Source organism: Salmo trutta, chromosome 1 (genome assembly GCF_901001165.1).
Source record: "Salmo trutta chromosome 1, fSalTru1.1, whole genome shotgun sequence".
In the NCBI taxonomy this organism is placed as follows: Eukaryota; Metazoa; Chordata; class Actinopteri; order Salmoniformes; family Salmonidae; genus Salmo; species Salmo trutta.
In genome coordinates this window covers 78,704,776-78,731,977 of record NC_042957.1, presented here as the reverse complement: position 1 = coordinate 78,731,977, position 27,202 = coordinate 78,704,776, and the positions used below count along the sequence as shown (strand labels likewise).

The following is a 27,202-nucleotide window of genomic DNA, read 5'->3' as shown; positions in this document are numbered from 1 at the left end:
GCAGCAACCAGGAGAGACTGCGACCCTGCTCGGGAAGAGCTTAACGGTTGGTGATTGTTGGGGCACGTTTGGCAGGAGCTTCAGTGATGAAGACTGCTCAACTTGCTGATGTTGCACAATGCGCCTTAGCCGTCTCAGTCACCAGGTCTCAACACAATTGAACACAACCATCAACAAAACACCAAATGATGGAATTTCTTGTGGAAGAATGGTGTCACATCCCTCCAATAGAGTCCAGACAGTTGTAGAATGTATGCCAAGGCACATTGTAAGAGCTGTAAAGAGAGAGGGAGTGGAGAGAGAACAGGCAGAACCTGATATGTAAATGAGCAGAGCAAACGAAAGTAACTTTCAGCGACCGAATGATCATTACAGACTCTGTTTCTATTGAGAGAGAGATAAAAGGTAAGACGACAATTGTGTATTCATATAGTTGATGATATTGTTATGTGTATTCGTATAGTTGATGATATTGTTATGTGTATTCATATAGTTGATGATATTGTTATGTGTATTAATATAGTTGGTGATATTGTTATGTGTATTCATATAGTTGATGATATTGTTATGTGTATTCATATAGTTGATGATATTGTTATGTGTATTCATATAGTTGATGATATTGTTATGTGTATTCATATAGTTGATGATATTGTTATGTGTATTCATATAGTTGATGATATTGTTATGTGTATTAATATAGTTGGTGATATTGTTATGTGTATTCATATAGTTGATGATATTGTTATGTGTATTAATATAGTTGATGATATTGTAATGTGTATTAATATAGTTGATGATATTGTTATGTGTATTCATATAGTTGATGATATTGTTATGTGTATTCATATAGTTGATGATATTGTTATGTGTATTCATATAGTTGATGATATTGTTATGTGTATTCATATAGTTGATGATATTGTTATGTGTATTCATATAGTTGATGATATTGTTGTGTGTATTCATATAGTTGATGATATTGTTGTGTGTATTCATATAGTTGATGATATTGTTATGTGTATTCATATAGTTGATGATATTGTTATGTGTATTCATATAGTTGATGATATTGTTATGTGTATTCATATAGTTGATGATATTGTTATGTGTATTAATATAGTTGATGATATTGTTATGTGTATTCATATAGTTGATGATATTGTTATGTGTATTCATATAGTTGATGATATTGTTATGTGTATTAATATAGTTGATGATATTGTTATGTGTATTCATATAGTTGATGATATTGTTATGTGTATTCATATAGTTGATGATATTGTTATGTGTATTCATATAGTTGATGATATTGTTATGTGTATTAATATAGTTGATGATATTGTTATGTGTATTAATATAGTTGATGATATTGTTATGTGTATTAATATAGTTGATGATATTGTTATGTGTATTAATATAGGTGATGATATTGTAATGTGTATTAATATAGTTGATGATATTGTTATGTGTATTAATATAGTTGATGATATTGTTATGTGTATTAATATAGTTGATGATATTGTTATGTGTATTCATATAGTTGATGATATTGTTATGTGTATTCATATAGTTGATGATATTGTTATGTGTATTCATATAGTTGATGATATTGTTATGTGTATTAATATAGTTGATGATATTGTTATGTGTATTCATATAGTTGATGATATTGTTATGTGTATTAATATAGTTGATGATATTGTTATGTGTATTCATATAGTTGATGATATTGTTATGTGTATTCATATAGTTGATGATATTGTTATGTGTATTAATATAGTTGATGATATTGTTATGTGTATTCATATAGTTGATGATATTGTTATGTGTATTGTGAGCAGACCAAGTACCTTGAGGCTCTAAAGTGGAATGGTGGAATAAACAGGAACAGATTTTCTTCATTGAACAAAGTTCTCTATTGAGGTATTTCTTTCCTCTTAATCACTCCAACACAATCAAGGATTATCTCCCAAGGAAAACACACATCTTCTTCACAAGAACAAGGTACATAAGGAGAGTATCTTTAAACTGTGACACAAATCACGGGTGTGTCACCGCCTTAACGATCCGTCCGTGGAGAGTTCCCTTCGGGTGGTGGTCCGTATCCGCAGTGGCCATTCTCCAGAGGTAGTTTGTTCCCTTCATCTCCCTGTCGAAAGGTACGTCCTCTCCCTTGGAGAATGCAAACACACTTTTTTTATACCCCTCTGCTGGTTCCCTCCTCTCTCTTGTAGGGGAAAGAGAATAGCTCATTAGTACCGTTAGCTGTGCTTCACTGCCTCTGATCACCTTGACTCACATGCCGGGCTGGGCTACTGTCCGTGGGGGCAGCCTGCCCTCTGGTGGTCCTTCTAAGTATTCATATATTTGATGATATTGTTATGTGTATTAATGTATTTGATGATATTGTTATGTGTATTCATATAGTTGATGATATTGTTATGTGTATTAATATAGTTTATGAAATTGTTATGTGTATTCATATAGTTGATGATATTGTTATGTGTATTAATATAGTTTATGAAATTGTTATGTGTATTCATTTAGTTGATGATATTGTTATGTGTATTAATATAGTTTATGAAATTGTTATGTGTATTCATTTAGTTGATGATATTGTTATCTGTATTAATATAGTTGATGATATTGTTGTGTATGAAAGACTTCAGGAGAAATAGTTGGAAGGAACCCCATGGAGAGGCCTGTACCAAGTTCTTCTGACCCACTGTGGTAAAGGTTGCTGAGAGAGATACCTGGACACACCTGTCGCACTGCAGACGAGTTCCTGATCCAGAAGAAGATGGGGCCTCACCAGTTCCTGATCCAGAAGTAGATGGGGCTTCACCAGTTCCTGATCCAGAAGAAGATGGGTCTTCACCAGTTCCGGTGGTGCAGTGTGGCCCTACTCTGCGTTAGCACAGGAATGCTAATAAGAACAGTAGGTTGTCCTCTTGTCGGAAAACTGACAGAGGGTGAGATATGTCCCGAGCCAAAGGGGTCAATGCAGGCCCGGAGTAGTGGCCCAGAAGTAGATGATAATGACAGGAGTCCTGAGCCAAAGGGGTCAACGCAGGCCCGGAGTAGTGGCCCAGAAGTAGATGATAATGACAGGAGTCCTGAGCCAAAGGGGTCAATGCAGGCCTGTAGTAATGGCCCAGAAGTAGATGGTAACGACAGATGGAGTCCTGAGCCAAAGGAACCAACGCAGGCCTGTAGTAATGGCCCAGAAGTAGATGGTAATGACAGGAGTCCTGAGCCAAAGGAACCAATGCAGACCTGTAGTAATGGCCTAGAAGTAGATGGTCATCGTAGAAGGACAGCCCTGCTGGGACCTCACAAACATGAGGACAATTTGTTCTTATCTAGAGCAGAAATGGTTGCCAACCTGATATCCAAAGAAAAGGACTGTTGGGTGTGTGGGATGGGTCCGGTTAAGGTAGGGGCAGGCTTGACACTTATGGGAGTCCCAATAGGGGTAAACTTTACTATAGCATTGGCAGGAAAAATACCTTTTAATACTATGACCAACAATGTTAAGGTATATAATCAACCCAATGTATCCTATTACTTGAGGCCTGGTAATGTCTCAATCCCGCCCATTTCAGTGGCTGGGGTGATGACTGCCCCTTGGTGTATTAGAGGATATGGAGACCACCATTTGGGTGAATTGAAATGTAATTGTACTATGAATCTTAATGGATCAAATGCTTGCAATTTAACAGTAATACAGGAGAATGGTCAGGAAGATAAGGAACCATTTCAAATGTGGGTTGACCAACATAGTACAACTCTGAGAGGAGCCCCAAATGGCACCTATTGGCTATGTGGTAAGATGGCTTACTATAGCCTGCCCTCGAACTGGGGAGGTACTTGTACTATTGGGTTTGTGGTGATAGCTATGAGAACCGTTCCAAATAATGAGAGAGATCTGATGGCTCTGTTTAGAGACTACAAACTTCCTGGAATGAGGAAAGATAAGCGGTCTCTAGCTGACGTCACTCACGCTCAGGCACCTGCCTCCGGGTTCTTTGGTGTGTTTTTCTCTGGGTATGGAGTTGTATGTGCCCTAGACCAAATTCATGACATCTCTAGACACATAGAGAAGATTGGCAATTCAAGTAGAAATGCCCTGGAACAATTGAATGGGGAACTAAAAGAATTGCTTAAGTTATCTCTGCAAAACAGAGAGGCTCTTGACTATCTTCTGGCAGGTCAAGGGGGCACTTGTGCAAACATTGGCGATGAATGTTGTATTTTTGTTCTCCCAAATCAATCTTCTAATTTGACTGATCTTGCAGAAAACATTGCCACTGCTGCTTAGAAAAATTCCCCCAAACCAGAGTGGATGCTTGCAACTTGGTTGGAATCCCTGTATGGAAGTTGGGGTTGCAGCGGTGGCTGGGCTGCAGCGTGCAGGGTTTTTTGCTTGGTTTGCCTGATTATTATTAACTATACTGCTCAAAAAAATAAAGGGAACACTTAAACAACACATCCTAGATCTGAATGAAAGAAATAATCTTATTAAATACTTTTTTCTTTACATAGTTGAATGTGCTGACAACAGAATCACACAAAAATAATCAATGGAAATCCAATTTATCAACCCATGGAGGTCTGGATTTGGAGTCACACTCAAAATTAAAGTGGAAAACCACACTACAGGCTGATCCAACTTTGATGTAATGTCCTTAAAACAAGTCAAAATGAGGCTCAGTAGTGTGTGTGGCCTCCACGTGCCTGTATGACCTCCCTACAACGCCTGGGCATGCTCCTGATGAGGTGGCGGATGGTCTCCTGAGGGATCTCCTCCCAGACCTGGACTAAAGCATCCGCCAACTCCTGGACAGTCTGTGGTGCAACGTGGCGTTGGTAGATGGAGCGAGACATGATGTCCAAGATGTGCTCAATTGGATTCAGGTCTGGGGAACGGGCGGGCCAGTCCATAGCATCAATGCCTTCCTCTTGCAGGAACTGCTGACACACTCCAGCCACATGAGGTCTAGCATTGTCTTGCATTAGGAGGAACCCAGGGCCAACCGCACCAGCATATGGTCTCACAAGGGGTCTGAGGATCTCATCTCGGTACCTAATGGCAGTCAGGCTACCTCTGGCGAGCACATGGAGGGCTGTGCGGCCCCCCAAAGAAATGCCACACTACACCATGACTGACCCAACGCTAAACCGGTCATGCTGGAGGATGTTGCAGGCAGCAGAACGTTCTCCACGGCGTCTCCAGACTCTGTCACGTCTGTCACGTGCTCAGTGTGAACCTGCTTTCATCTGTGAAGAGCACAGGGCGCCAGTGGCGAATTTGCCAATCTTGGTGTTCTCTGGCAAATGCCAAACGTCCTGCACGGTGTTGGGCTGTAAGCACAACCCCCACCTGTGGACGTCGGGCCCTCATACCACCCTCATGGAGTCTGTTTCTGACCGTTTGAGCAGACACATGCACATTTGTGGCCTGCTGGAGGTCATTTTGCAGGGCTCTGGCAGTGCTTCTCCTGATCCTCCTTGCACAAAGGCGGAGGTAGCGGTCCTGCTGCTGGGTTGTTGCCCTCCTACGGCCTCCTCCACGTCTCCTGATGTACTGGCCTGTCTCCGGGTAGCGCCTCCATGCTCTGGACACTACGCTGACAGACACAGCAAACCTTCTTGCCACAGCTCGCATTGATGTGCCATCCTGGATGAGCTGCACTACCTGAGCCACTTGTGTGGGTTGTAGACTCCGTCTCATGTTACCACTAGAGTGAAAGCACCGCCAGCATTCAAAAGTGACCAAAACATCAGCCAGGAAGCATAGGAACTGAGAAGTGGTCTGTGGTTACCACCTGCAGAACCACTCCTTTATTGGGGGTGTCTTGCTAATTGCCTATAATTTCTACCTGTTGTCTATTCCATTTGCACAACAGCATGTGAAATGTATTGTCAATCAGTGTTGCTTCCTAAGTGGACAGTTTGATTTCACAGAAGTGTGATTGACTTGGAGTTACATTGTGTTGTTTAAGTGTTCCCTTTATTTTTTTGAGCAGTGTATATATTATTATTATCATAAGGCTGTGCCTCCTAATAGTAAAGGCTAATAAGATCTCAGCAGCTGTCATGTTTAATGCTCCTTTCAGAGGACGATGGGACTGATGAGCTGCAGACTCTGGATGAGCTTCCATTTCTCCTGTAGAGAAGGATGATGAGTAATGATTGAAAGTTGTTTTCATTTAACAAGGTTAGAAGGTAATGTCATTGAAACGACAGCACCAACTTTTTTAAGGGGTGTCCACATACTTTTGACCATGTAGCGAACAGTGGTTTGTTTTTTAAAAGTTGCAGCGTACTGCAGCACAGCTTGCATGGTGCCGCAGAATTCTATGGCACGTTATTTAAGTGTCAGCCGCTGTTACCATTAATGCTAGTTAGTGCTAGTTTGACCAGCAGAAGGTGTCTTTGAGAATCATTTGATAGCCTTCAATAGTGGCTGTACTAGAGAATTTATAACCTTTTTTTGTAAGAACATAGTATACAGCATCTTCCATCACTACTGTAAATAAAAACACAGCATCTTGTTTGCCTTCTTTATTGTAACCACAATGTCACACATTATTTGTATCTACCTTTCCAATTGTCACGGAGAAGAGAAGGAGCGGACCAAAGTGCAGCGTGTGTTTCGTTCCACATTTTATTTACACTGTGAAACTATGCAATACATAAATAAACTGAAATACAAAAACAACAAACCGTGATGCAGCGTTAACATACACAAACTCAAAATGAATCTCCCACAAACCCAGGTGGGACAAACACCAACTTAAATATGACCTCCAATTAGAGACAACGATGACCAGCTGCCTCTAATTTGAGATCATACCAAACAAAACCAACATAGAAATACAAAACTAGAACATGAACATAGAAATACAAAAAATAGAAAAACACCCCCTGTCACGCCCTGACCTACTCTACCATAAAAATAACATCTTACTATGGTCAGGACGTGACACCAATTACTTTTTGAGTTTGGGATTTACAACCTGGAAATGATTTCGTTTAGCGAGAAATTCGTGAACATGGGGTGAGACATTGTTACTAATTTGTAAATAAAGCCAGTTTGTTATTTAGAATGATTTATTTCTGTTTTTAGAGGGGGAGAAACCAAAAGCCTACTGTCATCTCATGGGTCTCCCAGTCAAGTCACTTCTTTGAATCAATTGCAAAAACATTGGCAACTATGTATTTCTAGTCCAGTTTGTTTTGAAGTTTTCGGTGGTCACAGAAACCATGTGATTCTATGTTTAGCAGAGATCTTCTGTGTATAAAGTGACACACTCAGATGCCCACTACGAGAGCTTGGAGAGGCTCCTACTAAGGTTGTAATGATGAACTTAGTCAAAAGTAAATGTTTTACATACAAACAATCAATCAAATTGCATTGGTCACGTACATATGTTTAGCCGATGTTATCGCAGGTGCGGTGAAATGCTGCCAACCTGTTGAATATCCTCTTGTCTGCAGCAAAGACATGTATTACAGAGCGTTGGGTGAATGGAGACATTCCTACTATGGAACAGTGGATTTGTAGACTGAAAGAAATGTATTTAACTCTTGATAGTACCCTACCAATGGGGGCGCCACAGCGCATTTTGGAAAAAATTCGTTCCCATTTTCAACGGCCTACTAATCAAACTCAGAAGCTAGGACATGCATATACTTATTTTATATGGATAGAAAACACCCTAAAGTTTCTGAAACTGTTTGAATGGTGTCTGTGAGTATAACAGAACTCGTATGGCAGTCAAAACCCCGAGACCGATTGAACTAGGAAGTGGGATTCTGAATTGTGGACTCGACTTCACAGCCTTCCCTATAATTTACAACGTGACAAAATGATAATTGAGCACTTTCCAGTGCTTCCACTAGATGTCCCCAGTCTTTACAAAGTGTTTTGAGGGTTCTGCGGTCGAAACTCAGTGAAGGAGACGATGTGGCAATTGGTCACAGTAGTAGGGCCATCAGCATTGTGACGTCGGCGGCCGTGTCTGCCCCCACCTTTGGAAACCTTTTGAAACACAATGAAATCGTCCCACTCGAATCTGATTGGCTCTCTTGTTGAAACAGGCCCTGAAGATTAATGTTATACAACGTTTGACATGTTTGAACGAACCTAAAAGAGCGAAAACAGTCATTTTTCGTTAGCCAGCTGCCGCGCACGGATCAACATTTGATTACAGCCTTAGGACGCGCTAACAACAGCAAGCTAATGGAACATAAAGGATGGACTTTTTCGACCGAAAATACATTTGTCATGGACCTGGGATCCCGGGAAGTGCTTTCTGATGAAGACAACTAAAGGTGAGGGATTATTGGCAATATTATACAAGATCAGATGTGATGTGCGATTTTTCAAAGATGGCGAGGAGCTAGGCTTTCTAGCTCACTTTCTGGGTATCGCATCCCCTTTTATCTCAAAGTGTGATTACCCTGTAAAGTTAATTTAAAATCTGTTATGACGGGTGTTTTCAAGAGATATTCATCTATAAATCTTAGATTGACAATATAAAAAAAAAAAATCGTTTTCGAATAGTAATTTATAAAATTGTAGCACTGTTTCCCGGGACGCATTTTATGGGAAAATAGTTAGTCAACGTCAGGTGCCGATGTAAAATGCTGTTTTTATATAGAAATATGACCTTTATTGAACAAAAGATTGCATGCTGTGTGTAACATGATGTCCTAGGTGTGTCATCTGATGAAGTTTGTAAAAGGTTAGTGCTGCATTTAGCTGTTTTTTGGTTATATGTGATGCATGTGCTTGGTTGGAAAATTGATATGATGCAACTTTTACCATGTACTCCTCTAACATAATCTAATATTGTGCTTTTCCTGTAAAACCTTTTTGAAATCGGACAACGAGGGTCGATTCAAGAGAGGTGTATCTATAAAACGATATGAGACAGCCCTATATTTGAAAAAAAAAAAAAATTGAATTTCGTTATGCTAATGTCGCTAGGAGTTTTCGCTGGAAAATGATCCCGCTAACGGGATGATATGCGCAAGAAGTTAATGGAAAAGATCACCCATAAAATAAAACTGCAGACAGATGTATGTGAAAAAGATGGGAACCGCTCCTTGTAAATAATATTGTGAAGACTTAAGACTCATTTGTCTCAAAGCAACCAAACAATTTGATATAAAAATGTTTGCATAATTTTTTTATTGTTTTAATTATTAATTTATTGAATTTAGTTTCTTCATTCTGTAGTTATCTTGTTTGTTGTTTACTTGTTGGTATCTCAGATGACCAGAACCTTAATAATAATCCCCATAGGTACTTCACCAGCACTAACTATACTAGTTGACTGCACATAGCACGGACACAGTAGGCTACTGACACACTCCACAGTGGTCAGGAATGGACACATGTTGACCCAGACCCTTCTGGTGTCCTGTATAACTACCAGGTCCATAGGGAATGGGTATGAAGAATGGACACATGTTGACCCAGACCCTTCTGTTGTCCTGTATAACTACCAGGTCCATAGGGAATGGGTATGGGGAATGGACACATGTTGACCCAGACCCTTCTGGTGTCCTGTATAACTACCAGGTCCATAGGGAATGGGTATGGGGAATGGACACACGTTGACCCAGACCCTTCTGGTGTCCTGTATAACTACCAGGTCCATAGGGAATGGGTATGGGGAATGGACACACGTTGACCCAGACCCTTCTGGTGTCCTGTATAACTACCAGGTCCATAGGGAATGGGTATGGGAATGGACACACGTTGACCCAGACCCTTCTGGTGTCCTGTATAACTACCAGGTCCATAGGGAATGGGTATGGAGAATGGACACACGTTGACCCAGACCCTTCTGGTGACTTGTATAACTACTACCAGTTAGCAAGTGGAAAATGTCAGAGTTTCCTAGTTCCAACCTGCAGGTGAACTCAGCATGACTCAAAGGAACATAGGGAATGGGTATGTTTCCCAGTTCGGACCAGCAGGTGAACTCAGCATGACTCAAAGGAACATAAGGAATGGGTATGTTTCCTAGTTCCGACCAGCAGGTGAACTCAGCATGACTCAAAGGAACATAAGGAATGGGTATGTTTCCTAGTTCCGACCAGCAGGTGAACTCAGCATGACTCAAAGGAACATAAGGATTGGGTAGGGGAGCTGGACTATAATGATGATGGCTACACTCCCTCTATGATGAATCACTGTACTGTAAATGTATACTTCAAAACGAATTAAAATAATAAATAATTAAATAATAAGAAATAAATGTGGGACACCAAAATTCACAAAATCTGCTCCAATACTTTTTGCATGTTATTACAGGAATTGAGTGTTGATTAGGCTTAGGCCCAATTGACCATAGACTCCTTACAGTTTATACCACCATCAACAACAAAGAAACAGACCAATCTGGTGCTTTTCTGCAATCTGGCAACACTCAAGATGCGAGACCAATCTCCAATGTAGCCTTGTATAAAATGCATGACCTATTTGATTAACAATATCGGGTTTACACGTTTGTTTTTTGATAGAAATGTGGGACACAAAAAAGGCAGTGTAGAACGCCATTGTCCATCATGCATTGCTTCAACTTTGAAATGATTGTTCTGAAGTTTTCTGAAAATTTCCTACGAATGAAGTCGCACAGAAACGTGTATTTTCCTTCAAATTAAGTTTCACAAAAATGCACGAAATCTGCTGCAATAGTTTTTGTAAATAATTGCACGTATTGAGTGTGAGACTTTGTTGCAACAACTCTTGTGAAGCCTCCAATTGTTTTCGAGGTAAATCGTTCATGGCTATGATGAAATCTGTGTCTACATCACAGCGAGCCTAGAAGGTAAATAGAAGATGTCATCCGTAAATGGAAGTTTGCAAGCTACCATAGGTCTGGTTTGGGACTTGGAGACAGCAGCAGCTCTGTCCCAGTCTTCCCCTTTTAAGGCTTATGGTTAGGGTAGGGGTTAAGTTAAGGGTAAGGGTAAGGACGTTTCAAGGATCCCACATAGCACTAACAGACAGCCACCCCTTAAAGTGTCAATCAGCAGCCGAAACCATAACAAAGTGGTAGCCCCACCCCTAATTCAGTAAACAGCTGAGGGATGACCCCCACCCCCAATTCAGTAAACAGCTGAGGATTGAGCCCGCCCCTAATTCAGTAAACAGCTGAGGATAGAGCCCACCCCTAATTCAGTAAACAGCTGAGGATTGAGCCCGCCCCTAATTCAGTAAACAGCTGAGGATAGAGCCCGCCCCTAATTCAGCAAACAGCTGAGGATAGAGCCCGCCCCTAATTCAGTAAACAGCTGAGGATAGAGCCCGCCCCTAATTCAGTAAACAGCTGAGGGATGACCCCCACCCCTAATTCAGTAAACAGCAGAGGATAGAGCCCGCCTCTAATTCAGTAAACAGCTGAGGATAGAGCCCGCCCCTAATTCAGTAAACAGCTGAGAATTGAGCCCGCCCCTAATTCAGTAAACAGCTGAGGATAAAGCCCACCCCTAATTCAGTAAACACCCCACCCCTAATTCAGTAAACAGCTGAGGGATGACCCCCACCCCTAATTCAGTAAACAGCAGAGGATAGAGCCCGCCTCTAATTCAGTAAACAGCTGAGGATAGAGCCCGCCCCTAATTCAGTAAACAGCTGAGAATTGAGCCCGCCCCTAATTCAGTAAACAGCTGAGGATAAAGCCCGCCCCTAATTCAGTAAACACCCCACCCCTAATTCAGTAAACAGCTGAGGATTGAGCCGGCCCCTAATTCAGTAAACAGCAGAGAATTGAGCCCGCCCCTAATTCAGTAAACAGCCGAGGATTGAGCCCGCCCCTAGTTCAGTAAACAGCTGAGGATTGAGCCCACCCCTAATTCAGTAAACAGCTGAGGATTGAGCCCGCCCCTAATTCAGTAAACAGCTGAGGATTGAGCCCGCCCCTAATTCAGTAAACAGCTGAGGATTGAGCCCGCCCCTAATTCAGTAAACAGCAGAGAATTGAGCCCGCCCCTAATTCAGTAAACAGCTGAAGATTGAGCCCGACCCTAATTCAGTAAACAGCTGAGGATAGAGCCCGCCCCTAATTCAGTAAACAGCTGAAGATTGAGCCCGCCCCTAATTCAGTAAACAGCTGAGGATAGAGCCCGCCCCTAATTCAGTAAACAGCTGAGGATTGAGCCCGCCCCTAATTCAGTAAACAGCTGAGGATAGAGCCCGCCCCTAATTCAGTAAACAGCTGAGGATTGAGCCCGCCCCTAATTCAGTAAACAGCTGAGGGATGAGCCCCGCCCCTAATTCAGTAAACAGTTGAGGATTGAGCCCGCCCCTAATTCAGTAAACAGCTGAGGATAGAGCCCGCCCCTAATTCAGTAAACAGCTGAGGGATGACCCCCACCCCTAATTCAGTAAACAGCTGATTGCCACTTTAAGTAGACCGGAACTGTGACAAATTCGTTCAATGGTAAACAGCCTGAGTGTGACATCTTCATTCATCCACCATCTTTGATTGTAAAGGCAGTGTTAGGATAGTTAACGGTTGTGTTCCCCTGCTCAGACGTTGCATATGTCAACCAATGGTTCCATGCCACGTCATGGGCTGTGCAGACAGGCACCAGATTGTTATAACATATGATGTGGTAAGCTGATACGTAAAACATCTATCCAGGTGTTGAAAGATCTGGCAGGAGTCCGCAACGTCTGAGCAGAGGAACTCGTCCAACCTGTAATTGATGCTGTGTTCATATCAAGTAGGAAGCTCAGAAAATACTACTTGTAAACTGGGAGCCATGAGTTGTGTGCCTTCATGTGTTTTGAACTAGTTGAGAACACTGATTGGATATTGGCAAACAAGCTGCATCAACCATAAACTGAAAGTACAGCTGTCATGCTGCTTAATACATTATAGTGTTCAACAACCACATTAATAGACTGTTTTTATAAATATTGTTTTGTTGTTGCATTTAGCTAATGACAATGCTGTTATGGAGGTAATGTCTTTAGTATGAGAAGTTAGAGTTCAGCATGTGGGAGAAGTCAGAGCTCAGAGATGATAGACAAGTCTCCCACTAATAACCAGGTGGAGGGGTGTTCCAGTGGATTGATAGATGAGTTTCCCACTAATAACCAGTTAGAGGGGCGTTCCAGTGGATTGATAGATGAGTTTCCCACTAATAACCAGTTAGAGGGGCGTTCCAGTGGATTGATAGATGAGTTTCCCACTAATAACCAGTTAGAGGGGCGTTCCAGTGGATTGATAGATGAGTTTTCCACTAATAACCAGGTGGAGGGGCGTTCCAGTGGACTGATAGATGAGTTTCCCACTAATAACCAGTTAGAGGGGCGTTCCAGTGGATTGATAGATGAGTTTCCCACTAATAACCAGGTGGAGGGGCGTTCCAGTGGATTGATAGATGAGTTTCCCACTAATAACCAGTTAGAGGGGCGTTCCAGTGGATTGATAGATGAGTTTCCCACTAATAACCAGGTGGAGGGGCGTTCCAGTGGATTGATAGATGAGTTTCCCACTAATAACCAGGTGGAGGGGCGTTCCAGTGGATTGATAGATTAGTTTCCCACTAATAACCAGTTAGAGGGGCGTTCCAGTGGATTGATAGATGAGTTTCCCACTAATAACCAGGTGGAGGGGCGTTCCAGTGGATTGATAGATGAGTTTCCCACTAATAACCAGGTGGAGGGGCGTTCCAGTGGATTTATGTCTAACTTCTTTCATCCCAACTGACATGAGAGAAGGTAGGAAGCCACCATGTTACTTTGACCTGTCTTGTGATTTCAGATGAGACCAGATAAAGGAGAGGAGGCCACTTCAGATTGTTGAGATGCACCCATAGTCCTGTTCTCTCAGTATCATACAGTAGTAACAACACAGAATGATTAGTGTCCTGTTCTCTCAGTATCATACAGTAGTAACAACACAGAATGATTAGTGTCCTGTTCTCTCAGTATCATACAGTAGTAACAGCAGAATGATTAGTGTCCTGTTCTCTCAGTATCATACAGTAGTAACAGCATAGAATGATTAGTGTCCTGTTCTATCAGTATCATACAGTAGTAACAACACAGAATGATTAGTGTCCTGTTCTCTCAGTATCATACAGTAGTAACAACAGAATGATTAGTGTCCTGTTCTCTCAGTATCATACAGTAGTAACAACAGAATGATTAGTGTCCTGTTCTCTCAGTATCATGCAGTAGTAACAACAGAATGATTAGTGTCCTGTTCTATCAGTATCATACAGTAGTAACAACACAGAATGATTAGTGTCCTGTTCTCTCAGTATCATACAGTAGTAACAACAGAATGATTAGTGTCCTGTTCTCTCAGTATCATACAGTAGTAACAGCAGAATGATTAGTGTCCTGTTCTCTCAGTATCATACAGTAGTAACAGCATAGAATGATTAGTGTCCTGTTCTATCAGTATCATACAGTAGTAACAACACAGAATGATTAGTGTCCTGTTCTCTCAGTATCATACAGTAGTAACAACAGAATGATTAGTGTCCTGTTCTCTCAGTATCATACAGTAGTAACAACATAGAATGATTAGTGTCCTGTTCTCTCAGTATCATACAGTAGTAACAACAGAATGATTAGTGTCCTGTTCTCTCAGTATCATACAGTAGTAACAACAGAATGATTAGTGTCCTGTTCTCTCAGTATCATACAGTAGTAACAACAGAATGATTAGTGTCCTGTTCTCTCAGTATCATACAGTAGTAACAACAGAATGATTAGTGTCCTGTTCTATCAGTATCATACAGTAGTAACAGCAGAATGATTAGTGTCCTGTTCTCTCAGTATCATACAGTAGTAACAACAGAATGATTAGTGTCCTGTTCTCTCAGTATCATACAGTAGTAACAACAGAATGATTAGTGTCCTGTTCTCTCAGTATCATACAGTAGTAACAGCAGAATGATTAGTGTCCTGTTCTCTCAGTATCATACAGTAGTAACAACAGAATGATTAGTGTCCTGTTCTCTCAGTATAATACAGTAGTAACAACAGAATGATTAGTGTCCTGTTCTCTCAGTATCATACAGTAGTAACAAGTTCAGTTCGTGAGTTTAATGTTGAATGTTGAAGAACATGGAATGATACAAAACAAGGTTTGTGTCTAACATAGAAACATAACCAGTACAGCCTGATGGTAGATAACAACGGCTCAGTGGCTCAGTTGGTAGAGCATGGTGTTTGCAACACCAGGGTTGTGGGTTCGATTCCCACGGGGGACCAGTACGGAAAAAAATATGTATGAAATGAAATATATGCATTCACTACTGTAAGTCGCTCTGGATAAGAGCGTCTGCTAAATGACTAAAATGAAAATGTAAGTAATCAGAGAGGGGGTCAGGTCCAGGTGTCTAATAATGAGGAGCAGGTGAGTAATGAAGGTTGCCAGGTGTGTCTAATGATGAGAAGCAGGTGAGAGTAATGAAGGTTGCCAGGTGTGTCTAAAGATGAGAAGCAGGTGAGAGTAATGAAGCTTGCCAGGTGTGTCTAATAATGAGGTGCAGGTGAGTAATGAAGGTTGCCAGGTGTAGGTAATGAAGGATGCCAGGTGTGTATAATATTGAGGAGCAGGTGTGAGAAATGAAGGTTGCCAGGTGGGTCTAATGATGAGGAGCAGGTGTGAGTAACGAAGGTTGCCAGGTGTGTCTAATAATGAGGTGCAGGTGAGTAATGAAGGTTGCCAGGTGTGTCTAAAGATGAGTAGCAGGTGAAAGTAATGAAGGTTGCCAGGTGTGTCTAATAATGAGGTGCAGGTGAGTAATGAAGGTTGCCAGGTGTAGGTAATGAAGGATGCCAGGTGTGTATAATATTGAGGAGCAGGTGTGAGAAATGAAGGTTGCCAGGTGGGTCTAATGATGAGGAGCAGGTGTGAGTAATGAAGGTTGCCAGGTGTAGGTAATGAAGGTTGCCAGGTGGGTCTAATGTTGAGGAGCAGGTTTGAGTAATGAAGGTTGCCAGGTGTGTGTAATGATAGGTTTTCAGGACTGGTGGTTACTAGACTGGTGACGTAGAGCACCAGAGAGGGAGAGTAGAACTGACATAAAGACTTCCTCTTCAACTAAATAAGACCCATTTCTATGTACTGAACACAACCCCCTTTACTGTACTGCCATATTCTGATCAATATTAAAACATTTCCACCTCTCTTCTTCCATCTATTACTGTACTGTCATAATGTGATCAATATTAAAACATTTCCATCTCTCTTCTTCCGTCTATTACTGTACTGTGATATTGTGATCAATATTAAAACATTTCCACCTCTCTTCTTCCATCTATTACTGTACTGTCATAACGTGATCAATATTAAAACATTTCCACCTCTCTTTTTCCATCTGGTTGATGATCCTTTATTAGTTACATCTGTCACATCATTTCATTCAGTTGAATTGAGTTCATACACAAACAAGATTGTTGTGTCAACAATTTGACAAATAAACATTCTACAATATTTACAAACACCAAGAAGCCCAATAACAACAAGATCAATGATTTCTAAATGAAACCAGTTTTTACAACACAGTGTGGAGACTCAATCTATTAATGACAATTAACTTAGGTGGTGTATAATCATGAATATTTAGATATAACAATATTTTAACTCATGACTAGAGAGATATTCTACATTGTTTATCCAGTGTGTCTTACTGAACATGACCATGATTAGAGTGAAACATCATGTTGTGTTTGACACAGAGACCACCTGACACAGGGACGCTGAGACGCCACAACCCCAAAGATGAAACCCTGGATAGAGGGGCTCAGTGAATGTGGTGTGGAATGTGTACAGGTGGGTCAGTGTGTCAGAGGAGGCTTTGTAGAAGGACAGAGTGCCGGCTGGCCAGTCCAGATACACTCCTACTCTGTGGGAGCTGGAGGGGGGGACGTCTATGGTAGTGGGATTCTTATTGTGCCAGGCAGAGTAACTGTTGTCAGAGCAGCGCAGACTCCAGGACTTGTCATTCCATCCAAGCCAACAGTCATCACCCCCTTCTCTCCTGCTGATTCCTTTATATGCCACTCCTATATCAGCATCTCCCCCACTCCACTCTACCTCCCAGTAACAGTGACAATTCAGACCCTCTCTACACAGCACCTCTCCACAGTGCTCAAATCTCTCTGGGTGATCAGGATACGGATGGTACTTTCCCATATGTGTCACCTTTTTGTTACCCTCAGACAGAAAGCTGTATCTGAATACTGTGTTTGGGTCCAGTGTGAGATCACAGGCATCTGATGGATGAAACCAGACACAATATTAGAAATCATCATCATTCACATTAGAATGTTAACTCACTTTTCACTAATTCATTTAATGTAGATGATTCTAGGTATCAAAAGGAGAAGTTACGGTAACTTGAGACTTGTTGAATGATCACATGTTATACTGTATGGTAATATAAAACACACTTATTACCATTAATTACACACACACACACACACACACACACACACACACACTTCTAAAGTAACATGAACAGACACACACATTTCTAATGTAACACGAACACACCACACACACACACATTGTCAAAGCAACTCTATGTAAACTTTGGTGTCCCTGATTTCTGCTTCTGTAGAACTACAGCTGATATTTAATATGACCAAGTAAGTAATGACGGTGGTCTTTGACTTTGACTTAACTTGAATTAAGCAGTCAACACTCACATTTTCTAAGCCCAGGTTTCATTGTGTTCTCTCCACCATGTTCCACACTGTAGCGGGAAGCAGAAGAACAGACAGTCATTGATGGATACACCTGACCTCACACACACACACACACACCACACACACACACACACCTTTGTCCAAGTGGTGGTAAGAATGTTTGTCTTAACTAGCCTGATAAGTCAAACATGGTGAAAATAGTGTCAGTATATTTTGTCTACATATTCATATATATCAGTGTCCTGAAACGTGCCATATCTTTTCATACATAGATGTTTCATTATTAGAAATGAAAAAATATCAAAGTGTTGCTTGTAGATAGAAAAATGCATATTACAAATATTTGAGTAGACTGACCAGACCAGTTTAAAAATCAGTATCAGTCAAAAGACAGACAGTGAGGTATCAGATTTAGATTGTATTGAGTATACAGTCCACACCATATCTATTTTGACAGTGAAGCTAACATTTTAAATGTGATATTATATAATGTCACCTATTTGACGGTATTTTCATGTTTTTCTGTTTCACGTTTTGAAATGAAAACACTTCATCTACGCCCATTTGAAGAAGTCATAAGTATTCTGACCAATTCACTTATTGTGATCTGTAAGCTGCTCTGACAGCTGATGCTTAAAGTTAGTGAGGGAGATATGAGTCTCCAGCTTCAGTGATTTTTGCAAATCGTTCCAGTCATTGGCAGCAGAGAACTGGAAGGAAAGGCGGCCAAATGAGGAATTGGCTTTGGGGGTGACCAGTGAAATATACCTGCTAGAGCGCTTGCTATGGGTGGGTGTTGCTATGGTGACCAGTGAGCTGAGATAAGGCGGGGCTTTACCTAGCAAAGACTTATAGATGACCTGGAGCCAGTGGGTTTGGCTACGAATATGAAGCCAAGGCCAGCCAACGAGAGCATACAGGTCGCAGTGGTGGGTAGTATATGGGGCTTTGGTGACGAAACGGATGGCACTGTGATAGACTGCATCCAATTTGCTCAGTAGAGTGTTGGAGACTATTTTGTAAATGACATCGCCAAAGTCAAGGCTCGGTAGGATAGTCAGTTTTACGAGGGTATGTTTGGCAGCATGAGTGAAGGATGCTTTGTTGCGAAATAGGAAGCCGAATCTAGATTTAATTTTGGATTGGAGATGCTTAATATGAGTCTGGAAGGAGAGTTTACAGTCTAACCAGACACCTAGGTATTTGTAGTTGTCCACATATTCTAAGTCAGAACTAGGCGGGCGGGCAGGCAGGTGCAGAACTAGGCGGATGCTAGGCGGCGGGCAGGTGCAGGCAGCGATCGGTTGAAGAGCATGCATTTAGTATTACTTGCATTTAAGAGCATTGAAGTTCGTCTGGAGGTTAGTTAAAACCTGTTAGGTATAGCGATGGTATAGCGTGGCACGAATTACAAATACCTCAAAAATGCAAAAACTTCAATTTTTCAAACATATGACTATTTTACACCATTTTAAAGACAAAACTCTCCTTTATCTAACCACATTGTCCGATTTCAAAAAGGCTTTACAACGAAAGCAAAACCTTAGATTATGTCAGGAGAGTACCCTCCCAAAAATAATCACACAGCCATTTTCAAAGCAAGCATATATGTCACAAAAACCAAAACCACAGCTAAATGCAGCACTAACCTTTGATGATCTTCATCAGATGACACTCCTAGGACATTATGTTATAAAATACATGCATGTTTTGTTCAATCAAGTTCATATTTATATCAAAAACCAGCTTTTTACATTAGAATGTGATGTTCAGAACTAGCATACCCACCGAAAACTTCCGGTGAATTTACAAAATTAGTCACGATAAACGTTGACAAAAAACATAAATTATTTTAAGAATTATAGATACAGAACTCCTTTATGCAATCGCGGTGTCAGATTTTAAAATAGTTTTTCGGTGAAAGCACATTTTGCAATAATCTGGGTAGATAGCCCGGCCATCATGGCTAGCTAATTTGACACCCACCAAGTTTTGCCCTCACCAAACTCAGATTTACTATAAGAAAAATTGGATAATCTTTGCTGTTCTTCGTCAGAATGCACTCCCAGGACTTCTACTTCAACAACAAATGTTGTTTTGGTTCGAAATAATCCATAGTTATGTCCAAATAGCTCCGTTTTGTTCGTGCGTTAAAGTCACTATCCGAAGGGTGACGCGCCGGCGCATTTTCGTGACAAAAAAATTCAAAATATTCCATTACCGTACTTCGAAGCATGTCAAACGCTGTTTAAAATACATTTTTATGCTATTTTTCTCGTAAAATAGCGATAATATTCCAACCGGGCGACGTTGTATTCGTTCAAACACTGAAAGGAAAAAATGGAGTCGTCTCGTGCACACGCGCTCCAGTGTCATTGTTCTCAGAAGGACCACTCACAAAAACCCCTGCTGTTTTTCGCCCAGAGACTGGAGAGCTCTCATTACACTTTCTGGCGCCTTCTTAGAGCCAATGAAAGCCTTAGAAAATGTCACGTTACAGCAGAGATGCTGTATTTTTGATAGAGATGCCCTAGAAGGAGAACAAATTGTCAGACAGGGCACTTCCTGTATAGAATCTTCTCAGGTTTTGGCCTGCCATATGAGTTCTGTTATACTCACAGCCACCATTCAAACAGTTTTAGAAACTTTAGAATGTTTTACATCAAATCTACTAATTATATGCATATTCTAGTTTCTGGGCAGGAGTAGTAACCAGATTAATTCGGGTATGTTTTTTATCCGGCCGTGAAAATACTGCCCCCTATCCCAAACAGGTTAACACAGTGTCGAAAGAAGGGCCAGAAGTATACAGAATGGTGTCGTCTGCGTAGAGGTGGATCAGATAATCACCAGCAGCAAGAGAGACATCATTGATGTATACAAAGAAAAGAGTCGGCTTGAGATTTGAACCATGTTGTCCCCCCATAGAGACTGCCAGAGGTCCAGACAACAGGCCTTCTGATTTGACACACTGAACTCTGTCTGAGAAGTAGTTGGTGAACCAGGCGAGGCAGTCATTTGAGAAACCAAGGCTGTCGAGTCTGCCGATAAGAATGTGGTGATTGACAGAGTCGAAAGCCTTGGCCAGGTCGATGAATACAGCTGCACGGTATTGTCTTTTATCGATGGCGGTTATGATATCGTTTAGGACCTTGAGCGTGGCTGAGGTGCACCCATGACCAGCTCGTAAACCAGATTGCATAGCGGAGAAGGTATTCTGGGATTCGAAATGGTCGGTGATATGTTTGTTAATTTGGCATTCGAAGACCTTAGAAAGGCAGGGTAGGATAGATATAGGTCTGTAACAGTTTGGGTCTAGAGTGTCTCTTCCTTTGAAGAGGGGGATGACCGCGGCAGCTTTCCAATCTTTAGGGATCTCAGATGATACGAAAGAGAGGTTGAACAGAGGGGTTGCAACAATTGCGGGGGATAATTTTAGAAAGAGAGGGTCCAGATTGTCTAGCCCGGCTGATTTGTAGGGGTCCAGATTTTGCAGCTCTTTCAGAACATCAGCTATCTGGATTTGGGTGAAGGAGAAATGGGGGAGGCTTGAGAAAGTTGCTGTGGGGGGTGCAGATCTGTTGACCGGGGTAGGTGTAGCCAGGTGGAAAGCATGGCCAGCCGTAGAAAAATGCTTCTTGAAATTCTCGATTAGCGTAGATTTATTGATGGTGACCATGTTACCTAGCCTCAGAGCAGTGGGTAGCTGGGAGGAGATGCTCTTATTCTCCATGGGCTTTACAGCCTCCCAGAACTTTTGAGTTTGTGCTACAAGAGGCAAATTTCTGTTTGAAAAAGCTATCCTTTGCTTTCCTAACTGCCAGTGAATATTGGTTCCTAACTTATACAGTTGAAGTCGGAAGTTTGCATACACCTTAGCCAAATACATTTAAACTCAGTTTTTCACAATTCCTGACATTTAATCCAAGTAAAAATTCCCTGTCTTACGTCAGTTAGTATTACCACTTTATTTTAAGAATGTGAATTGTCAGAAAAATGGTAGAGAGAATGATTTATTTCAGCTTTTATTTCTTTCATCACATTCCCAGTGGGTCAGAAGTTTACACACAGTCAATTAGATTTGGTAGCATTACCTTTAAATTGTTTAACTTGGGTCAAATGTTTCGGGTAGCCTTCCACAAGCGTCCCACAATAAGTTGGGTGAATTTTGGCCCATTCCTCCTGACAGAGCTGGTGTAACTGAATCAGGTTTGTAAGCCTCCTTGCTCGCACATGCTTTTTCAGTTCTGCCCACAAATTTTCTATAGGATTGAGGTCAGCGCTTTGTGATGGCCACTCCAGTACCTTGACTTTGTTGTCCTTAAGCCGTTTTGCCACAACTTTGGAAGTATGCTTGGGGTCATTATCCATTTGGAAGACCCATTTGCGACCAATCTTTAACTTCCTGACTGTTGTCTTGAGATGTTGCTTCAATATATCCACATAATTTTCCTTCCTCAGTATTCCCTGTGGCTCAGTTGGTAGAGCATGGTGTGTGCAACGCCAGGGTTGTAGGTTCGATTCCCACGGGGGGCCAGTACAAACAAAAAAAATGCATGGTATGAAATGTATGCATTCACTACTGTAAGTCGCTCTGGATAAGAGCGTCTGCTAAATGACTGAAATGTAAAAAAAAAATGCAATCTATTTTGTGAAGTGCACCAGTTCCTCCTGCAGTAAAGCACCCCCACAACATGACGCTGCCGCCTCCATGCTTCACGGTTGGGGTCTTCGGCTTGCAAGCCTCCCCCTTTTTCCTCTAAACATAACGCTTGTCATTATGGCCAAACAATTATATTTTTGTTTGATCAGACCAGAGAACAAAAAGTGTGCAGTTGCAAACCGTAGTCTGGCTTTTTCATGGCGGTTTTGGAGCAGTGGCTTCTTCCTTGCTGAGCGGCCTTTCAGGTTATGTCGATATAGGACTCGTATTACTGTGGATATAGATACTTTTGTACCCGTTTCCTCCAGCATCTTCACAAGGTCCTTTGCTGTTGTTCTGGGATTGATTTGTACTTTTTATTATTATTTGTACTTTTCGCACCAAAGTACGTTCATCTCTAGGAGACAGAACGCGTCTCCTTCCTGAGAGGTATGACAGCTGCCTGGTCCCATGGTGGTTATACTTGCGTACTCTTGTTTGTACAGATGAACATGGTACCTTCAGGCGTTTGGAAATTGCTCCCAAGGATGAACCAGACTTGTGGAGGTCTACAATTTTTCTTCTGAGGTCTTAGCTGATTTCTTTTGATTTTCCCATGATGTCAAGAAAAGAGGCACTAGGTTTGAAGGTAGGCCTTGAAATACATCCACAGGTACACCTCCAAATGACTAAAATGATGTCAATTAGCCTATCAGAAGCTTCTAAAGCCATGACATCGTTTTCTGGAATCTTCCAAGCTGTTTAAAGGCACAGTCAACTTAGTGTATGTAAACTTTTGACTCACTGGAATTCTGATACAGTGAGTTATAAGTGAAATAATCTGTCTGTAAACAATTGTTGGAAAAATGACTTGTGTCATGCAAAGCAGATGTCCTAACCGACTTGCCAAAACTATAGTTTGTTAACAACAAATTTGTGGAGTGGTTGAAAAACTAGTTTTAATGACTCCAACCTAAGTGTGTGTAAACTTCCGACTTCAACTGTATATATATATATATATATATATATATATATATATATATATATATATATATATATATATATATATATATCTAGGTGAGACAACCACATATCACACTTAATTATACAGGATACCAACATTCCATTCCAGCTAAACAATGGATATATAGATATCTAGGTGGATATATAGCTATCTAGGTGGATATATAGCCTTTAGCAAAAAAAATACATTTTCATACACATCTAAAATCTAGAACAGTTACATAGAATGTTCCCATAAGAAATCATTTCTGATTAAAAAACAATATTGTCAGCTCACCTCTTAGTTTTGTTGTCATGTCCCCCAGAGAGACTCATTTCAGAGGCAGATTCCTGAGGGGGAAAAGGCTTTGTTGTGCCCTCTTCGCGAGGCCTAAACAGAGATCCAGCATGTTGGTTGTCGTTAACACAGTGACAACTAATTATTGAATGTCAATTGTTCTCATTTATTCATGATCTCTTAGAAATAAATCATTTACTAACAGACAGGTGATTTAATGCAACAGTCAGGTGATTTAATGCAACAGTCAGGTGATTTAATGCAATTACTTTTTCTAGCCCAATGACTACTCAAAACCCTCCCACAAGGCCTGAAAACTAGCCCCAAAAATGATTCCCTGACAGGCCTACATCTTATTTCAGATAGACTACAGTCGCCTGGGGAAGAGGATTTAGCAGCTTGCTTAGTTCAAATTGACAAATGAATTTATTTAACATGAATAGCAAGGCGATTTTGAGGTATGAAGTGCATCTGTTCCCCAGTAGCTTGCTATAATAGGCTACTGAGGATGGGGTCGTAATTTCAATCAATTAATTTAATATTATGACTATGATTATGAACTGTTTAATACTATGGTAATGAACTGAGCAGGTCTATGAATCTAATATTAATACTATGGTAATGAACTGAACAGGTCTATGAAGCTAATATTAATACTATGGTAATGAACTGAACAGGTCTATGAAGCTAATATTAATACTATGGTAATGAACTGAACAGGTCGATGCTTGTCAACAACAGCCAGGGTTTTATTACCTGTAACCTGATCTGACTGTTACCTTCAATCTAATGCATTCTAACATCTGATCAGCCATTGAGATATAACTGTTACCTTCAATCTAATGCATTCTAACATCTGATCAGCCATTGAGATAGAACTGTTACCTTCAATCTAATGCATTCTAACATCTGATCAGCCATTGAGATAGAACTGTTACCTTCAATCTAATGCATTCTAACATCTGATCAGCCATTGAGATAGAACTGTTACCTTCAATCTAATGCATTCTAACATCTGATCAGCCATTGAGATAGAACTGTTACCTTCAATCTAATGCATTCTAACATCTGATCAGCCATTGAGATAGAACTGTTACCTTCAATCTAATGCATTCTAACATCTGATCAGCCATTGAGATAGAATGCATTAGATTGAAGGTAACAGTTCTAACATCTGATCAGCCATTGAGATAGAACCATTACCATGGTCACACTTGATAACTTCCAATTGAATTAACTCAACATGGACATTAATAGTTGCATAATAACACAAGTCTACAAGAACAATAAACTGAAGTTACAGGCTATTTATTAAATCCGTTTACCAGCTCCTGGTAGGCTACACAAGTGGCACAAAATGATTTGCAACGACTCTGAATTTAAATGAGGAATATTCTGTTTATTTATGGATACAGGGATACTCGTGAACGGGATATCAAAGGTGCATGTGTGACAAAGTGAAAAAGTAGAGTTTCCATCAACCTCCCTCGCGATGCGCGCAACGTGGATATCAGAGAACACCGCAGTTCCGGGAGAGTAGTGGGTGAAACCATTCACCTCAGAAAGAGGGCTGATATTAATAACGTTTCCTTTCATTATGTGTTGTCGAATTCATAAAAATATTTGCTGCCATTGTATTAAGGTTGTTAATACGAGAGATCTTCAGACTTACCATTTTTGTATTATTTTCCTTGAAAGAACAATTAGTGGGTTTTGAGTGCTTCTCCCCTATTTGGAAAGTTGGTCTGCCTGCTGTTCAGTCAGAGATATTCTGAGAGCAGGTCTCCTTCTGCTGGACATAAAACTGTTTAAAACTGTAAAACACTATAGTGTATCTGGAAAACTGGGTGATATATCGCAAAGTCAATAGTGAATGTGACTATGTATATATTTATGTTGTATTTAAAGCATATTTCTGCAAGTTAATCAAGTGTCTGCTAGCTTAGCTAGCCAGGTTAATGACGAGCTAACCAGCACCGTCAATCAGTGCACTGTAATGTCACGCTAGTTATTGCTAGCAGGTGATTTATTGGTAATTCAAGACTTCTTTATTGAAATATTAAGTGAATGTTTATTTTCTTACTACCTTAAAAGGTTTATACAAAAAGGGTTGTACTTGTGCTCTGTATTTACGGATTAATGTCACTTCACATTGAAGGCATGTATCATTACTGTTGTTCCTATCTAACAGTTATCTTGTGTCCTACCTAACCATGTATCATTACTGTTGTTCCTATCTAACAGTTATCTTGTGTCCTACCTAACCATGTATCATTACTGTTGTTACTATCTAACAGTTATCTTGTGTTCTACCTAACCATGTATCATTACTGTTGTTCCTATCTAAGTTAGTCGTATGAAAAAGTTTGGGCACCCCTCTGAGGCTGCATAATAATTTACTCTGTCGTCACAGAAAATGATCACAGTGGCATGCCATTCATTTTCTAATAAAAGCAGAGTACTGGGGTATTGTCCAGACAAAGATTTTTAGTGTAGCAATATTAAGTTGTAGGAAATTAAATCAGATGTGAAAAATAGGCTATGCAAAATTTGGGCACCCTTGTCATTCTGTTGATTTGAATACCTGTAACTACTTAGCACTGATTAATTGGAACACACAATTGGTTTGGTGAGCTCATTAAGCCTTGAACTTCATAGACAAGTGCATCCAATCATGAGAAAAGGTATTTAAGGTGGCCAATTGCAAGTTGTTCTCTTTGACTCTCCTCTGAAGAGTGGCAACATGGGGGCCTCAAAACAACTCTCAAATGACCTGAAAACAAAGATTGTTCAACATTATGGTTTAGCGGAAGGCTACAAAAAGCTATCGCAGAGATGTAAGCTGTCAGTGTCCACTGTGAGGAACATAGTGAGGAAATGGAAGACCACAGGCACAGTTCTTGTTAAGGCCAGAAGTGGCAGGCCAAGTAAAATATCGGAGAGGCAAAGGCGAAGGATGGTGAGAACGTTCAAAAACAGCTCACAGACCACCTCCAAAGACATACAACATCATCTTGCTGCAGATGGTGTCACTGTGCATCGTTCAACAATTCAGCGCACTTTGCACAAGGAGAAGCTGTACGGGAGAGTGATGCGGAAGAAGCTTTTTCTGCATACATGCCACAAACAGAGTCGCTTGAGGTATGCAAACGCACATTTGGACAAGCCAGCTTCATTTTGGAATAAGGTGCTTTGGACTGATGAAACAAAGATTGAGTTATTTGGTCATAACAAGGGACGTTATGCATGGTGGCAAAAGAACTCAGCGTTCCAAGAAAAACACTTGCTACCCACAGTGAAATTCGGTGGGGGTTCCATCATGCTGTGGGGCTATGTGGCCAGTGCCGGTACTGGGAATCTTGTTAAAGTTGAGGGTCGCATGGATTCCACTCAATATCAGCAGATTCTTGGGAATAATGTTGAAGAATCAGTCACAAAGTTGAAGTTACGCCGGGGCTGGATATTTCAACAAGATAACGACCCAAAACACTGCTCAAAATCTACCCGGGCATTTATGCAGAGGAACAAGTACAATGTTCTGGAATGGCCATCC

The 27,202-nt window shown here is 40.8% G+C and overlaps 2 protein-coding genes across 5 annotated transcripts; one reads left to right on the top strand and one right to left on the bottom strand.

Annotated features, from left to right (window-relative positions):
* The first annotated feature begins 262 nt into the window (after window positions 1-262).
* On the top strand, window positions 263-4,470 carry LOC115208469 (uncharacterized). 4 transcript variants are annotated; one of them, XM_029776550.1, is made up of 3 exons: window positions 263-405; window positions 1,964-2,162; window positions 2,666-4,470. In XM_029776550.1, exon 3 carries the CDS (start codon window positions 2,837-2,839, stop codon window positions 4,322-4,324), a length of 1,488 nt encoding a protein of 495 aa, XP_029632410.1. In that variant the 5' UTR covers window positions 263-405; window positions 1,964-2,162; window positions 2,666-2,836; the 3' UTR covers window positions 4,325-4,470. The 4 variants fall into 4 exon arrangements, with proteins under 4 accessions (XP_029632410.1, XP_029632417.1, XP_029632424.1 ...); XM_029776564.1 differs by lacking the exon at window positions 263-405 and having other exon boundaries at window positions 1,758-2,162; window positions 2,666-2,818; window positions 2,885-4,470; XM_029776573.1 differs by lacking the exon at window positions 263-405 and having other exon boundaries at window positions 1,758-2,162; window positions 2,666-3,010; window positions 3,077-4,470.
* Window positions 4,471-16,197: 11,727 nt separating this feature from the next.
* Window positions 16,198-17,741, bottom strand: LOC115208464 (stonustoxin subunit beta-like). Its single transcript, XM_029776537.1, has 2 exons — window positions 17,708-17,741; window positions 16,198-17,272 (listed from the first exon to the last, which is right to left on the bottom strand). The coding sequence occupies exons 1-2, from the start codon at window positions 17,727-17,729 to the stop codon at window positions 16,716-16,718; spliced, it is 579 nt and encodes a 192-aa protein (XP_029632397.1). The 5' UTR covers window positions 17,730-17,741; the 3' UTR covers window positions 16,198-16,715.
* Window positions 17,742-27,202: the final 9,461 nt, after the last annotated feature.